Genomic DNA, 17,260 nt, shown 5'->3' with positions numbered 1-17,260 from the left:
TGGTGGCGCAAACAACAAATAATTTATTAAGTAAAGAAAATTTATAATTAATGTCGGACTCTATGAAAATTTGAGATTTTGCAGTTTGCAGTTTGCAGTTTGTTCTCTTTTGAGCATCTTGTTCTATCGTCAATATTTCTATGCTTCACTTATAGCAACTTAACGAATTATATTAGATTTCAGACAACAATTGAGGAAAAAGAAAAGAAAGAAGGAAAAAAAAAAAAATTAACCCCGCTTCCTTAGTTCAAGCTATGTAAATTGATGTTTTACTAGTAATATTGTATGAGTTCAAATTTGGACGACCACGACCAATGACGAATACGACAAACGACGAGATCTTCGTAGCTCGACATCCTGTGGAGGACGACAGACAAGCGAACATAAACCGTGATTTTTACGGTAATGCAGGCCTAAAAGGGGCATTAGGAATATTCTTTCGAATATGCCCTATGATATGTCTTTTAGAAGGGGTTTGTCCCTTATATATAGCGGGAAAACAACCTTGTAAAGAGGATTTTTTCCTGTTTTTAGCAGAGAACACTCATTGTAATACTTTTCTACTAAAAAGATTGACATTCTTAAAGTTCAATCACTCTATCTCGCAAGATCAAGAAATATTATCCATTGTGTTCATCTTTTATATATTTCGTTCTAGAGTTTATTATACTTAGCTAAGATTTATCGCTTCACTTTCTTTGATTGATTTATTCAAAAAGGTTCCAATATCTTTTGAGTCAAACAGTTTGACACCGTCTGTGGGGATTTCTATAACTGAGATTTTAGTTTCGTTTAGATCCTTGAAAGGAATAATCACATCTTCTTAGCCTCGCAAAGACCAACAATGGCAGGAAAGGGGGAAGCAAGATTAAAGGCAATAGTAGGTGTCACGAACAACCTTTTGGATTCCATCAACGAAGCCGGCAGGGAAGACAATAAAAATGCAATGCCAAACGCTACACCTGAAGGAGATACCTCGTCCCCCCCCCCCCCCCCCCCGCACAAAAGCTTGACTGTCTCGCGCGAGAGGGAAACCTCAACATCCGCAGCAGGAGAAGCACCAACGGATGTGAAAAAGCTATTAAAAGAGTGCTTGACAAACACCTTGAGCAACATACTCGACAAACCCGTTCACAGGGATATCGGGGGCACAATACACGCAGAAATCGCAGTTGTCGTCGATGAGCCAGAAACTCCACGCACCGGTAACACTCATATTGTTATTGATGCAGGTAACGATGCACTTGTAGCCATCTTAAAGAAAATGGAAGAAATGGAAATGAGAACAAAATGCTTCGTGATCAGATGAAGGAGCATCGGGAAAGGGTCGATAAAATACCGGGCGCTCCGAAGTTGCTACCAAAACATGACGTAGGCCGATTCGTCAAGCAACCATACAGTGAAGGGGATGCCCCCCACTCTATTCTGAAAACCTTCAAAATGCCGCCATACTTGAAAAATATGTCATGGCACCACAGACCCGAAGATCACATAATCCACTACGTCACAACAGTAAAAGGCAACGATCTATCAAAAGAACAGGTGACATCGGTGCTGCTAAAAAAGTTCGGCAAAACCCTAACAGGGGGAGCACTGATGTGGTATTCCCTACTACCGGCACGGTCAATATCGACGTTCGAAGAAATGGTAGATAAATTCGTCACCGCTTACGTGGGAGCGAAAAAGTCAGAAGCTAGAGTAAATGACATCTTCGTCGTTAGGCAGACGACAGGCGAAGGACTTCAGGATTTCCTAGCCTGATTAAATAGGGTAAGAATGAGCCTACCAAACGTATCAAAAGGGATGGCGGTAACAGCCTTCCAAAATGGGTTAAATAGAAACAGGTCGAAAGCAACCAAGAAACTACTAAGTAGACTCATGAAGTACCCCCACCACGTGAGAGGAAATCCATAATGCCTATTGTGCCGAAGTAAAGGCAGATGAGGACGACCTAAATAGCTTGATCCAACAGCTAACATCGGTCTAAACTGAAACAAGGAGAGATCGCCGCAACGATGGTCGAAGAGATCAACTATCCTGTTTCAATCGAGAAAGGCATCAGCCCTACATTCGAACATCCATCCCACCTCCTCCACGACATGTAGATGTCACACCTCGAAACACCGTGCCATACCAAAACAAAAGAGGTATGCTTCACTGTTATCTGCTCATAACTTTTGTGTTTCTCCTTCAGAAATAGTGTATGCTTTAGAAAAGCTCGGCACAAAGGTATACTGGCCGCAAAAGATAAAGTAAGATCCGAGCACCCGGAGATCGAATATTCTGTATGAATTCCACCAGGAAAGGGGACACAAGACCGAAGACTGCATAGGTTTACGATAGGAAGTGGTAATAATTCTAAACTATGGACACCTGAAAGAACTGTTGAGCGATCAAGGGCGGATTAACTTCGCTTATGGACGCGATCAACCTCAAGGACCCCCAAAACCACCTTCACCAGCTCGTACCATACAAATGATCATTAGCGGCGGTGATGATACAGTAATCAACCATGTGAAATTCACCACCACACATAAACTCAAACGGACAGTCGCTCACGAACGGTACGACGACCTCGAAGATAGTATCATCTTCGATAAGTCAGATACCAACGGTTTATCTTTCCCTCACTATGATGCTTTGGTTATAACTTTACGTGTTGCAGATACCAATGTAAAAAGAATAATGGTGGATGACAAAAGCGGCGCTTTTATTATTCACCCACGAGTCCTCATATAGATGAGACTCGAGGATAAGATAGTACTGCGCTGTATAACACTAACGGGTTTTAATAATGCAGTGGAACGAATCTCTGGAGAGATAGTGTTGCCTGTTCTGGCAGGGGGAGTCACTCTAGAAACGATATTTCATGTCCTGAACCAGGAAACAGCCTACAACGCTATCATAGGGCGTCCATGGATACACATCATGCGAGCCATCCCGTCAAGTTTCTATCAAGTAATTAAATTTCCTACCCCATGGGGAATATTCAGCATTCGGGGCGAGCAACGCACCGCCTAAGAATGCTACCAAATTGCCCAAGATTGCACACACACCTAACAACTAAGGGGGCAAGTGCGAAAGCATAGCAATCAGCCATATCGGGAACCAAACCCAACATACAAATAGAGGTCATCAAAGACCCAGATGTCGTAGATTCCCGTAAGGCAACCGTAGAAGACCTCGACCCCGTTCAATTGGACAACACCGACAACACAAAAAAAGCTTATATCAGACACAACCTCTCAGAACCAGGTAAGTTCCATGAGTTTTAACTAACAATGCCGATTTGTTTGCCTTTTCCCATTCAGATATGCCGAGAATCCCAAGGGACATCGTCACACACAGGCTGAATGTCGACCCTCTTTACCCGCCAGTGCGGCAGATGAGGAGAAAGTTCAATGCCGCAATCAACGATGCAGTCAGCGAAGAAGTTGATAAGTTGCTCGCTAATGGTTCCGTCCGAGAATCAAAGTATCCTCAGTGGGTCACCAATGTGGTCATGGTAAAAATGAAGAATGGGAAGTGGCGGATGTGTGTCGACTTCACCGACCTAAAAAAAGCATGCCCAAAAGATTCCTTTCCGTTACCACATATCGACCAGCTCATCGATGCAACGGCGGGGCACGAACTATTAAGCTTCCTAGACGCCCATTCTGGTTACAACCAAATTCTAATAGCAGAAGAAGACCAAAAAAGACAACTTTCATCACTCACCAAGGAACGTATTGCTACAGAGTCATGTCGTTCGGACTCAAGAGCGCAGGGGCGATGTATCAAAGGTTAGTCACCAAAATATTCAAAGAACAACTCGGAAAGACTATGGAGGTCTACATCGATGACATTCTAGTGAAGTCGAAAAGGAAGGAGGATCACATTGGTCATCTGAAGGAAGCCTTCGAAATATTGAGGCGATACGGAATGAAACTGAATCCCGATAAATACGCCTTTAGCATAACATCAGGAAAGTTCCTTTGTTTTTTGGTGTCGCAAAAGGGTATCGAGGTCAACCCAGATCAAATCAAGGCCATAGAAGGAATACCGGAGACATTAACCATCAAAAAACAGGTACAAAAATTGACAGGACGAATAGCCGCACTATCGAGGTTCATCTCACGATCATCAAATAGATGCCATTAATTTTTCAATGTACTAAGGAAGGATCATGGGCTATAGTAGAATTCAGAATGCATTGACGCCTTAAGAAAACTGAAAGCGTACCTATCCTCTCCTCTACTACTCGTCAAGGCAGACCCGGTCGAATGCCTCCTAGTATACCTAGCAGTCTCTGAAGTCGCGGTAAGTGCAGTTTTGGTCCGCAAACAAAGGTATGCAATCTCCAATTTATTATATCAACAAAACCTTAATTGATGCTGAAACAAGGTACCTCCACCTTGAGAATCTCTGGCATTAGTCGTAGCTTCACGAAAGCTTAGACCATATTTTCAATTTCATCTCGTAAAGGTGGTGACGACCTTCCCCCTCAGGGGCATCCTACACAAACCCGAACTATGGGGTAGGTTGGCCAAATGGGCCATAGAATTAACCGATCACGACATAACATATCAAACACGAACTGCTATAAAGTCGTAAGTGCTCGTCGATTTTGTCGTCGATTTCAGCACGTAAGTACAACCTAAAGTAGAGCGGGAGGCGCTCCATGCTTCCGCACATTCTGACCTCTGAGTCCTCTACACCGACGGCGCATCTAATGCATTGGGATTGGGACTGGGACTCGTCCTCGAAGTCCCAACGGGCGAAGTAATTCACCAGTCCATACAGTGTCCCGAGATGACTAACAATGAGGCCGTGTATGAAGCTGTGATTGCAGTATTGAAATTATCCCTCAAATATGGCGCTCGACGACTCATCCTCCATTGTGACTCTTAGCTCGTGGTGAACCAAGTCACTGGCACTTTCCAAATCAAAGAACAGAGACTACAAAAGTACCAGTCAGAAATTCACAAACTGCTACCAGAATTCGACGAATGTCGCCTCGATCAGATACCTAGGGCATAGAATATCGAAGAGGACAGTCTCCCTAAGCTAGTAGCAGCCACTAGAAATATCAACAAGAGAACATGGTCACCCTTCTCCATTCCTCAATAGACCAGGTAGAGGTACATTCTATAAACCTAACTTGGGACTGGGGCAACCATATCATAACATATTTGCAGGAAGGGACACTCCCATAAGATAATAAAGAAGCCAAAAAGGTCTGAATACAAGTGGCCAGATGCAGCCTCGTAAACTATGACCTTTACAAAAGGACGTTTGGCGGCCCCCTGGCCAAATGTCTTGGGCCAAATCAAACAAGGCGAGTACTAGAAGAAGTACACGAGGGGCACTGCGATGCCCATATATGAAATCGTGCCCTCGTCAGATGCCTCATCCACGCAGGATACTACTGGCATACCATGAAAAAAGAAGTCGTAGATTACATCAGAAAATGTGAACAGTGCCAAAAATACGCCCCTATGATACACAAAGAAGGAGAACTCCTACATTCCTTCACTTCGCCACGGCCATTCATAAAGTGGGGGATGGATATTGTCGGACCCCTTCCAGCAGGACGAGGTAAGGTACGCTTCTTTTTGGTTTTAACTGACTATTTTTCTAAATGGGTGGAAGCAGGTGCATACACACAAATACGTGAGAAAGAAGTTATCGTGTTCATATGGAAAAATATAATATGCCGCTTTGGCATTCCCAAAGAAATTAGTTGTGACAACGGACCTTAGTTCGTCGGAAAGAAGACAACCGAGTTCTTTGAAAAATGGCACATCAAGCGAATACTCTCCATACCATACCACCCCGCCGGCAACGGCCAAGCTGAATCCTCCAATAAAATGATATTGAATATATTGAAAAAGAAGCTCGAGGGAGCCAAGGGGCTATGGCCTGAACTGCTACCAGAAGTATTATGGGCATACCGCACCACACCAAAAACTAGAATAGGTGAGACACCATATTCACTAGTATACGGGACTGACGCGGTTATACCCGTCGTAGTCGGAGAACCTAACCTGAGATACTCCAACAAAAGCGGACCAAGTAACGACAAAAGTAGGCTACAAGACCTAGATGAAGTCGAAGAACGAAGAGATATGGCTCACGTAAGAATGGTAACCCAAGAGCAACAAGCAGAAAGGTACTATAACAAGAAGGCCAAAGTACGACCACTCAAGGATGGAGACTACGTTCTCAAGGCTAAAACACAAGCAGCGAAAGACCCTAATGAGAGAAAATTGGGAATAAACTGGGACGGGCCATACAAAATCACGGCGATAGCAAATAAAGGAGCATTCCAATAAAAGACAATGGAAGGAAAACTACTCCAAAACAATTGGAATGTCGCCCATCTCAAACACTTCCACTTTTGAAAAGAGGTGTCGCCTAAGTCGTACTCTTTTTCCCTCATCCGGGTTTTCTCCCAATCGGGTTTTCTCGATGAGATTTTTAATAAGGCGGCAAGGGAGACATCTCGAGGTCCAAAGTGTTGTTCATTACCCCGCCCATCGACGTGATCTCCTGGCCGAGTAATAAAGGGACTAAGTATAGATAGCCAAATCTCCATTATATGTACAAAGTCAACATGTATTTCCTATAGGAATATAATAAAATCTACAATATATGGATGAAACTCCTAATGGCCAAGCCATCGACAAAAATATGAGTCCAACTTCATTCAAACTACGACGAGATACTACATCGACGCCAGCTCGAAAGTAACATCCCAATGGCTAAGGCCATCGACAAAAGTATATGTTCAACCTCATTCGAACTACGACAGTATACTACATCGACGCCAGCTCGAAAATAACATCCTAATGGATAAGGCCATCGACGAAAGTATAAGTTCGACCTCATTCGAACTATGACGGGATACTACTTTGATGCCAACTCGAAAGTAACATCCCAATGGCTAAGGCCATCGACAAGAGTATAAGTTCGACCTCATTCGAACTACAATGGGATACTACTTCGATGCCAGCTCGAAAGTAACATCCCAATGGCTAAGGCCATCGACAATAGTATAAGTTCAACCTCATTCGAACTACGACGAGATACTACATCGATGCCAGCTCGAAAGTAACACCCCAATGGCTAAGGCCATCGACAAAAGTATAAGTTCGACCTCACTCGAACTACGACGGGATACTACTTCGATGCCTGCTCGAAAGTAACATCCCAATGGCTAAGGCCATGGACAAAAGTATAACTTCGACTTCACTTATACTACGACGGGATAATACTTTGACGCCAGCTCGAAAGTAACATCCCAATGGCTAAGGCCATCGACAAAAATATGAATTCGACATCACTCGAAGCAAAATCGGCTTAACAGTCTGACAAATACTCGGTATATCGTAGATATAACAAAGGTTGCCACCGAACCGAAAAAACAATTTTTTCATTACAACAAAAAAATTACTAACACCTATCTTTATAGTGTGCAAAGATGCCCTTACAAAAATCATTAAGCAAAAGTAAGTACGAACCAAAGATTACACATCATCCCCGGTAGCATACACATCTTCGTACAAAGAGTCCTAGGCAAGACGATTCGCATCATCAGAGTTGATATCATCTCCGTCAGGCGTAAGAGGATCATATTTGCATGCCTCGCAAGCTGTACGAGCTTTGGCATGCTTATCCTGAAGTTCCACTTCAGATGCCCTCCCATCGGCATGAAGAGCCTTGTACACATCAAGTTAGGCCTCAACATGAACCCACAACTCATATAAGCAATGATGCACGATAGGATCGGCCGAAGCACGAGACGTAGAGGGTTGCGAGTGTCGATGCATGTCCTCCGTTCTCAGTGATGCCACTTGTTCGATCAACGTGGATAGCTCCGCTCCAACTCCTTAATGCACCCTCAAGCCCCGCTACCTTAAGAGCGGATGCCTCCTTCTCCTTGGTCAGCTCCGACCTACAGACACAGAGGGTATCTTCCAAAACCGCCCTTCAGAAATAACAGCCGCCAGTTTATCGACACTCGCACTCAACTCACCCATATGCTAATTAATCTCCGCCGCCTTCGTACTCAATTCGGAAGTCAAACTGGCCATCTTTACTTGTAAGCCGGCATTCTCGGCCATCACCCCTCTACTTAACTCGAGCTCATCTTCCTTCACCTTAAGGGTTTCCTCAAGTTCACTGTTGCGGGCGATAGCCTTCATAAGGTCCTTGTCTCGCTCCCTCAACTCCTCGACCTTGCGCGCCAATTGATCCTCCCTCTATTTAAGACCTTCACGGAACAGTTGGAAGTCAAGGTCCTGATTGTAGATGTCGGCCATCACACGATGCTTAGTGCGATATTCTTGATATTTGGAAGGCATCTTCCCGTAGATGGCTGTCCTCTTCCTTTCCCGGCGCTCGCGCTCGATCTCCATGATAAGGGTCTCGCACAATAAGAAAGAAGTTAAAATAAAAAGATAGGTCGATAATAACAACGCAAACCCAATGACGAAAAGGAAAAGAAAGACATCTACCCGCAAAGCCATGCCGGCGACGTTCTGAGACAACTCCATGTCGCTCATCACTCTAAGCGCCTCGCTCTCGGGGGCAGCACATAAAGGGGCTAAAGCAGACGCCACCTGTTCATAGTTCGACAACAAGTTGTAGTCCCCTGGACAACTATATGCCTATCAGAACCCTCCACTATGACCTCTACATGAGTATGGTGTTCTGAGAACTCACAAACATCCTCTGGGTCGACATCCAAACCCGAGCCTTCGCCCTCAACATGTAGGCCCTTCCGACGTAAGATGATGCACCACCCTTAACGGAGCGCACGGAACCACCTCCTGGGAAAACCCTTTTCGTTTAGGGAGACCTCTCCGCCAAGATGGCATCGGCCATAAATGTAGGCACAGCTGCTGTTTGCGACGCACCCATCCTACTTTTACCAGTGTCCACGGCCACATCCTTCCTAAGCTCAACCTCTCTCCTTTTCCTCAGCAACAGCTCATCCCCATTAGAGAATTCGTCCACAAGGTAATGGATCAGTACGGAAAAGGTCTCTTCCCTCACGACCATACCGTGAAAAGGATCTCCCATCTGTATCGGTTGAGCACGACCCTCCCGGATGGACTCACTCAAGGTAAACCGCATTCATGCAGCAGCGACAGCCTGCCGAAATGCAAGGACCGGGGCCCTCCGCCTAGAAGCTCCTCGACCTGTCATCATAAAGAGTTGTATCAATAAGAAGATAGTACATAGTCAAGGAGCGACACAGGATAAGACACTTACCAGATGAAACTCTCGGCCCAAAGCGTTTTATAAAAGTGGGCCAGTCTCGAGTCTCCGCTGCATGGGGCAACAGACGAGCTACCCAATCTTTTATACCTATAATAGGGTGGGGTAGATGCCTCATAGCTGCAAACGAGAAGCGAACAAACACTATAAGGAATGACGAAGAAAAGAACGAGTAAAATAAGTGACGACACTTACAATTCTCGTTGGACTGCTGCGGGAACCTAGTAGGGTCAGACACAATGTGTTCGATTTTGACAAAGAAGTACTTATGCCAAAATTTGTTGCTTGCTCGGTCGTCGGTCCCACCACCATCCCTTTTGTCCCACGGTGCCTCAAATGCACCATAGTGCCCCTGTGAAAGCTGGGTGTGAACAAGTGCAGAAGGTGGTGAACAGTAACCTCACATCCCGCCAACTCCATGTACTTTGTCAACAGTAGAAGTATTTTAAGCGTGTATGGGGAAAGTTGCACCGGGCAAACCTGATAGAATCGACAGAACTCTTCCGCTAACGGAAGAAGGGGGAAGGAATGATCGATCACGAAGGAGTACTCATAAAAAGCACAGTACCCAGGCTCATGGACTTCCACGAAGTCCCTTCCCGCTGGAACCATATCAACATGAGCGGGGATACTATATTTTGTACGGAGAGCATCAATATGAACTTGTTCCATTTCAAAGAGCACGGGGATAGGAGTAGGAGGAGGATCCTTGAGAAAGTCGCTTCGAGACATGGGGTGTTTCGGCAGCAACTCCTCCATGGTGGGAAAGTTGTCCCCCTCTTCCACCGTCATGTCCTCACCGCCAGAGGGGAGCGTCACAGACAACAAGGTGGCGTCAGAAACCCCCTCACGATATCGATGTGTTATAGGCATCTCTTCGACGGAGAAGGTGTTAAAATAACAGAGAAAGCAATGAACGAAGAATGGGGGAAGAGGAAGCAGAAAAATCGTTGGAGCAAACACAAGAGGAATGAGAAAGGATAACCAGAAATGAAATGGCCAAGAGTTTTTGAAAAAACAAACCCTCCACCTATTTATAGGATTGGGTGGCGCCAGAATCAAAGCGGAAGGCTGCAGAGCGGCACCAAAATCGAAGCGACAAGCCCTCAACCCCTGTCTCGAAAACACGCATAATGATGACACACGTGGAGATGATGTCATTTCCCGATAAGATACACTATCCGGTGTCTTGTTAAGCATGCTAACCTCCCATTGTTATTGCCAATCCATAACGCTTCGTAAAACCAAATTTCTCCACAAGAGTAGGTGGTGTCCGCTCATCAAGGACGCAACAAGTTGCAACCTCGACAAGCGAAGGGACTAACTGTATGGGTCCAAATTTGGACGACCACTGCCATTGACGAATACGGCAAACGACGAGATCTTCGTAGCTCGACGTCCTATGGAGGACGACAGACAAGCGAACAGAGACTGTGACTTTTACAGTAGTGCAGGCCCAACAAGGGGCACTAGGAATATTCTTTCGAATATTCCCTATGATATGTCTTTTAGGGTTCAGAAGGGGTTTGTCCCTTATATATATCGAGAAAATAACCTTGTAAAGAGGATTTTTTTACCTGTTTTTAGCAGAGAACACTGATTGTAATACTTTTCTACAAAAAGATTAGCATTCTTAAAGTTCGATCACTCAATCTCGCAAGATCAAGAAATATTATCCATTGTGTTCATCTTTTATATCTTTCGTTCTAGAGTTTATTATACTTAGCTAAGATTTACCCATTTACTTTCTTTGATTGATTTATTCAAAAAGGTTCAATATCTTTTAAGTCAAATAAATACAAATATCTGCTTTTTAGTTGCATTATTCTAAGTACTTTTTTATGATGTTAGTGTTGGAGTCAGCTTGCACGCAATTCAATTATTTCACTTTATCGACTAACTCCATCTACTCAGCTTAGACAAATGGAAATAAATGTCTCTAGGTTTTGAATATAAGATCTCATGATTCTTCTACTACTATGCTTACCAATAAATCACACTCTTAGGTGAAAATCACATAATTTTAAATTTGTTCTTATTGTTTTTGCTCCTTCCAACTTTGGATCATTGGAGTCAAAAAAATAAAGTTTTGAAATACATGATTGCGAATTTTTGCCTTTGTAATTTTGACACAGCGAAAGGATAGAAAATATTAACAATAAATTAAATTAAATACATGTCAATTCTCACCTGTCACGTTAATATTTGCTATTACAAGACAAAAATACACACACATATAAAAAATAAAAATAAAAAGATAATCTGGCTTTTCCAATGAGTCATGTGGGGAATATACCCATAAGTAACAAAACTTGGTGAAAAGAATCTCTTTGAAAGGCTCACGAAAAAAACATGCACAAACTCAAATAAAAGACAGTACAAAAAAGTAGCTTGTAGCACCAACAACGAGTGCTTGAAAGAGGTACCATCTCAGTGTTTGAATTAGGGTGTGTTTGGTACGAAGGGAAAAAAAATTCGAAAAAGTTTTTCAATTTTCTTTGTTTGGTTGGCTTAAATGTGTTGGAAAATATTTTTTCTCATTTTCCTTCAATTAAAGGAAAATGTTTCCCTATCAAGGGAAGAAAAAACATTTTCCAAAACTATTTTCCCACCTTCTTACCCTATTCCCCATCCCCACAATCCACCCCCATACCTCCACATCCACCCACCCAACTCCAACCCCACCTCACCCCCCCTACCCACCCCACCCCTCAACCCCCAACCTAAATAAAAATATTATTAATAGTACTTTATTTTCATGTTATAGATAGATTATTTTTTTTTGCATTTCAACAAATGAGTATTTTTTTTACATGATATAAAAAAATATTTTTTTATTTCAAAAAAAAAAGTATTTTCTTTCATTTCAACAAAAAAGTATTGTCTTTGCATGATGTAAAAAAGTATTTTTTTTCATTTCAACAAAATAAGAATTTTCTTTTATTTCAATCAAATGAGTATTTTATTTTCATGTTATAGAAATAGTACTTTCTTTTTCAACCAAAAAAAGAGTATTTTCTTTTTAGTTATGGAGCAAAAATTTTAATGTTATTTTCGCGTAAAAAAGTAAAGCAGCACAATAGTTCTTTTGGATTTGTGTTACTTTTTAGAAGAATAATTAAATTCCTTGAAGAAAATAGAGCCATGAAAATGTTGGGTATTTGGAAGGGGGGGAGGGAGAGGGGGGACCAAGGGAACATGGGGACTTGGGGGAAGGGGGTGAGGAGAGTAGCATAAAAAAATATTTTCTGCTCTCTAACCAAACACTAGAAAATATTTTCGGAAAAAGTTTTTCACTCACCAATCAAACATGGGAAAATAAGTGATAGAACCACTCATTTTTCATGAAAATATTTTCCATGGAAAATATTTTCCTTATACCAAACACACCCTTAAAGTCACATAATTTTCCTTTGTATCTTTTAAGAGTTTAAATTCTATACTTTGATGATATAAGAAAGAATTACACAATTATGTCACTTATAAAAAATTACAGAAAACATTTGATAATAAACATAATAAACTAGCAACTTAATAAAAATGCTAAATGATCTTGCTATAATAGATTAAATTTTTGTACGACGGAATCTAAGATTTAAATTTGATGGATTCGACCGTTTAAAATTTTATCAGTGAATCTGTTGGACTTTGGAATTATGAGTTCGAAATTTAATATTTTAATGAATTTTACATACATATATACATACTCTCTATCTAAAATGTTGAGCTCAATTGATCTTGCAATAAAACATGCTACACCGCCTGGAAGTACAGCTAGTGGAACTTCAATATCCATGGTCTTATTAGCTTAATTGTAATTGGCACGTACAATACGTCCAGTCGCTTCTTGTGAATTTTCAAAACCCTAATGTGTGAAAGTGGGATATGCACTTGCAATGGATGTGTGAGTGTTAATATATACCATAAGCGATGCAGAAATAGATCGAGTAATCTCTTTCTTTAACAAAAATAAAAAATAAAAAAAATACTAGTTTGAATGGTCCAATCATTGATCGTGAAAATTTCTACAATTAGGTACGTCACTAGTATAGTTCCCTAGCCACGATTACACTATTTGCTGAAATAATCTAGGATGAATGGCGTAACTGGAATAATCTATGATTATGCTATTTGAAGAGGAGCCTTGGCGTAACTGGTAAAGTTGTTGCTATGTGGTCAGGAGGTTACGGGTTCGAGCCGTAGAAACAGTCTCTTGCAGAATGCGGGGTAAGGCTGCGTACAATAGACCGTTGTGTGGTCTGGCCCTTCCCCTGACCCGCGTATAGCTGAAGCTTAGTGCCGGGCTGGAATAATCTAGGATGAATCACTCTGATGGTTAGAAATAGAAATAGTAAATACGATTTTTTATACTTTGCTTTATGTACAACTTCAAAATATCAAGCATTCGAATTAGATTAGATTACTTTATTGGATCCTTTATCAGTTATTCATTGAATGAAAATAACTACAAGTGACGGAGACAGACGATTTAAATAACGAAAAATCTAATATTTAAAAATTATACCGAGAATGACTAGAAAAGTGGAAGTAAGACCGAATATAATTTGATCATTATGAACAAATTCAAAATCTTTATAAATAGAGTCAATCATTAGTTCTCAGCATGTCTACCTTAATGGAAGATATATAGGATTTATTGCATTGATTATGGTAAAAAAATCTTTACATTATAAATATAAATGACCTAAATCCATTTTGTAACTTGTATTATTTTCTTACATAGATTTGTCCTTGTTTAAAATGGAAAGAACAAATTATCATAGTTAAAAAATTTGTAGGGGCTGAGGTTTTGGCAATCAAAACAAGTTGGCTTCTTGGGCAAGTGGCCCTGATCACCTCAAGCCAATAATAAAAAAAGTAAGCAGCTGCACTTCAATTACTCCTAAACCCTATTATTAATGGTAGGGTCATGTGTTCTTTCATACCCACTAGGAGCTGCCTATCTTCTCTATTGCCTAAGCTTAAGAGCCACATTCTAGCCTTTTAGTTGGCACTTGAAACAAGAACAATGCCCTTCTTACTCTTGAAGAATTAATTAGTACTCCTAGTAAATTGAGCAGCAATTTGCAGAAAGTTGGTGTTTTAAAGAGAGTCCGGAACCAATGTAGTTTTTTTGGACTCAAAGTACATAAATAGGTGGTAAAAAAAATTTACATTTTTATATATAGCTTCACAATACATGGCGCTATACATTAACAGTAATGACACCGTTAATGCGCCAGATATTGTGGCGCTATACTGTAAAAGCTGACACGGCACAGGTATAGCGCCACAATACCTGGCGCTATACATACATTTTTTAAATCTCTTCCGTCTTCTTCATCGATTCATCCTCTATTTTTTAACCTTCTCCTCTCTTCTTGGTCCCCCACCCCATACCCGCTTCTGCCCTCCTTTTAAAAAAAAATTAGGTCCCCCCGACACATAAAACTTGAAGAACGTAGGTCCCACATTCGAGTAGAGTTTTGTGTTATTGTTGATTCACACTTCCGGAGTCAAAATATCAATCTTTTTGCTTTCCAAAAATTCTAAATCGAGGTATTTCGATTTATTTTAAGTCGAAACATTTATAATAATGCATATTATTTGATTTGTATGTATTCTATTTCGGTTTGTGTTTTTTTTTCGAAACTAGCAAGTTAAATTTATCCGAATTTAATATTAGTGTTTTCTAAAAAAATATAAATTTGTAAAATAAATTTGTCTGTTAATATCCTGATTTATATATATGTGTTTTCATGTCGTTTTATGTTTTATTTGCAATTAAATTTATTTGTTGTTTATGTTTAGTTTCGATTATTTTTTAGCGTAGTAAAATCTAGACCTTTTTAGCGTAGTAAAACGTAGACTCTTTTAGCATAGTAAAATTTAGAGCCTTGTAGCATAGTAATGTGTAGTATTTTAGCTTAGAATTCCTTTTGTTTAAGTATCTTATACTGGTTGTTGAAAATAAAAAATTTGTACAATTAAGTTAATAGTTGTATCAACACCCATATATATATAATTTGTACAATTAAGTTATTAAAAAATATAAATTTAAATTATAATAAAAACACATAATTATTAATGATAGTTTGGTGTCACTAGTCCTCAAAATATCGAGCCCTGAACCCATATATATATATATATATATATATATATATATATATATATATATATATATATATATATATATATATATATAATTTGTACAATTAAGTTATTAAAAAATATGAATTTACAGTTGACGACATGGACGCGACTATACATCCCGGCCCTCGGACGTTGGATCTATTAGCCCTACAGCCCCAGCATAGATCCGAGTATATATGGGACGGACAGTTGCTTACGCAGACTTTCCGGGCTAAGAGAGTGGATCTATTGTGGGATTTTTTGAGTCCTCCCCGCGTTCTACATCCCCATGTGGTCCATTACCTAGAGGAGATGGGATTATATAGGATTATTAGGATTGGCCGGATACAGCTCGACTATGCTTTGATCACGGCCTTGATTGAGCGGTGGCGACCGGAGACGCACACTTTCCATTTGTCCATCGGCGAGGCCACCATCACACTCCAAGACGCTGAGATTTTATATGGCCTGTCCGCTGATGGCTTGCCAGTTTCACTGCCTGCGACCATGAGATATTATTCGCGGCAGGCATATTGGGATATGCTGCACATGCTCATGGGTTTCATGCCAGAGGACGAGGAGGTAGCGTCTGGGTCTAGTCGTATATAGTTGGTCCCCATTAGAGACCACCTGGTGCAGATCCACCATACTATCACCGACGAGTCAGCGGAGGTGGATGTACAGCGATATACGAGGCTATTGTTGCTCCTTCTATTTGGGGAGGTCTTGTTCCTGAACACTTCGGGGAACCTAGTGAGTCTCCGTTTTCTGCATCATATTGCTCGGTTCGAGGATACAGCCATCTACAGCTGGGGTGGTGCTGTCATCTCATATCTGTACAGGCAGATGTGTCGGGCTTGCATCGGCACATAGAGAGACGTTGGTGGCTTTCTGCCGCTTCTACAGGTGACAACATATTCAAATAATATGTCCATTAGTTACAATTCTACCTAGTTATAGTTAATCTTATACTTTACGTAAACTTTGTATGTTAGGTTTGGGTTTGGGAGTGATTTCTGCAGTTTCAACCACCTCTACCACAGCTACCGGCTAATGTAGAAATTCTGCAACTCCCTCTAGCATGTAGGTGGGTTATGCGTCATACTCTTGCACGAGAGTATGATGTCCATCATAATCTCCCCCTCTGCATGGATGTGTTGTATCTACTGGAGGACGCACAGGTGAATATCTAACTAAACTTACCTGTTATAGATTAACTTAGTGTTGTGCATACTAACGGTTTGTGTTCTTATTTGATAGTTCATCTGGACGCCGTACAGCGATGAGGTGATAGGGTACCCTGCCAGCGTATTGCACGTTCGGCCGACATATTTGGAGGGCTTCTGTCCCGCTCATATGCATCGATATTGTCGAGCACCATGCCTCTGAGCGGGTATTTCGTCAGTTTGGCCTGTCGTAGCCTATACCGACTCCGCCTGCATGGTATGATTTATATTATGAGAGGGATGATCGGTCCAGGGCGGACGACACATTTATGGCATGGCTTAACGAGCAGTTGGGTACTTGGGAAAGGCGAGGGGACTTGACCCCACCTCCGCAACACTTTCCTATTCAACATTATATGGCATGGTACCGCACTGTTTCCCGACTTTTTATCGGGAACCCAGTTCATCAGCCACATGGTCGGTACGTCCCATACGCTGGGAGACACGAGGCCCTGGTATGTTTTCTGTTATTATTAGTTATATACTTGTAATTTAGTACCAAATATGTAGTTTATATGTTTTACTTTGTGCAGGTGATTGGATTGCATACCGTCTATCATATGGGGCAGCAGATGCAAAGTTATGTCTACGATCCTATGGCCATGCAGGAGTATAGTCGTCGATTCATGGATATGGCT

General features: G+C 41.4%; 1 protein-coding gene across 1 annotated transcript; it reads left to right on the top strand.

Annotated features, from left to right (window-relative positions):
* Nucleotides 1-5,849: 5,849 nt before the first annotated feature.
* Nucleotides 5,850-6,314, top strand: LOC142172666 (uncharacterized). The gene has a single exon (XM_075236332.1). The coding sequence runs from the start codon at nt 5,850-5,852 to the stop codon at nt 6,312-6,314; it is 465 nt and encodes a 154-aa protein (XP_075092433.1).
* The last annotated feature ends 10,946 nt before the right edge of the window (nt 6,315-17,260 follow it).

The sequence above is a fragment of the Nicotiana tabacum genome, chromosome 18 (assembly GCF_000715075.1).
Source record: "Nicotiana tabacum cultivar K326 chromosome 18, ASM71507v2, whole genome shotgun sequence".
NCBI lineage: Eukaryota > Viridiplantae > Streptophyta > Magnoliopsida > Solanales > Solanaceae > Nicotiana > Nicotiana tabacum.
The sequence above is the reverse complement of the archived record's forward strand: the minus strand, read 5'-3'. Positions and strand labels throughout refer to the sequence as shown.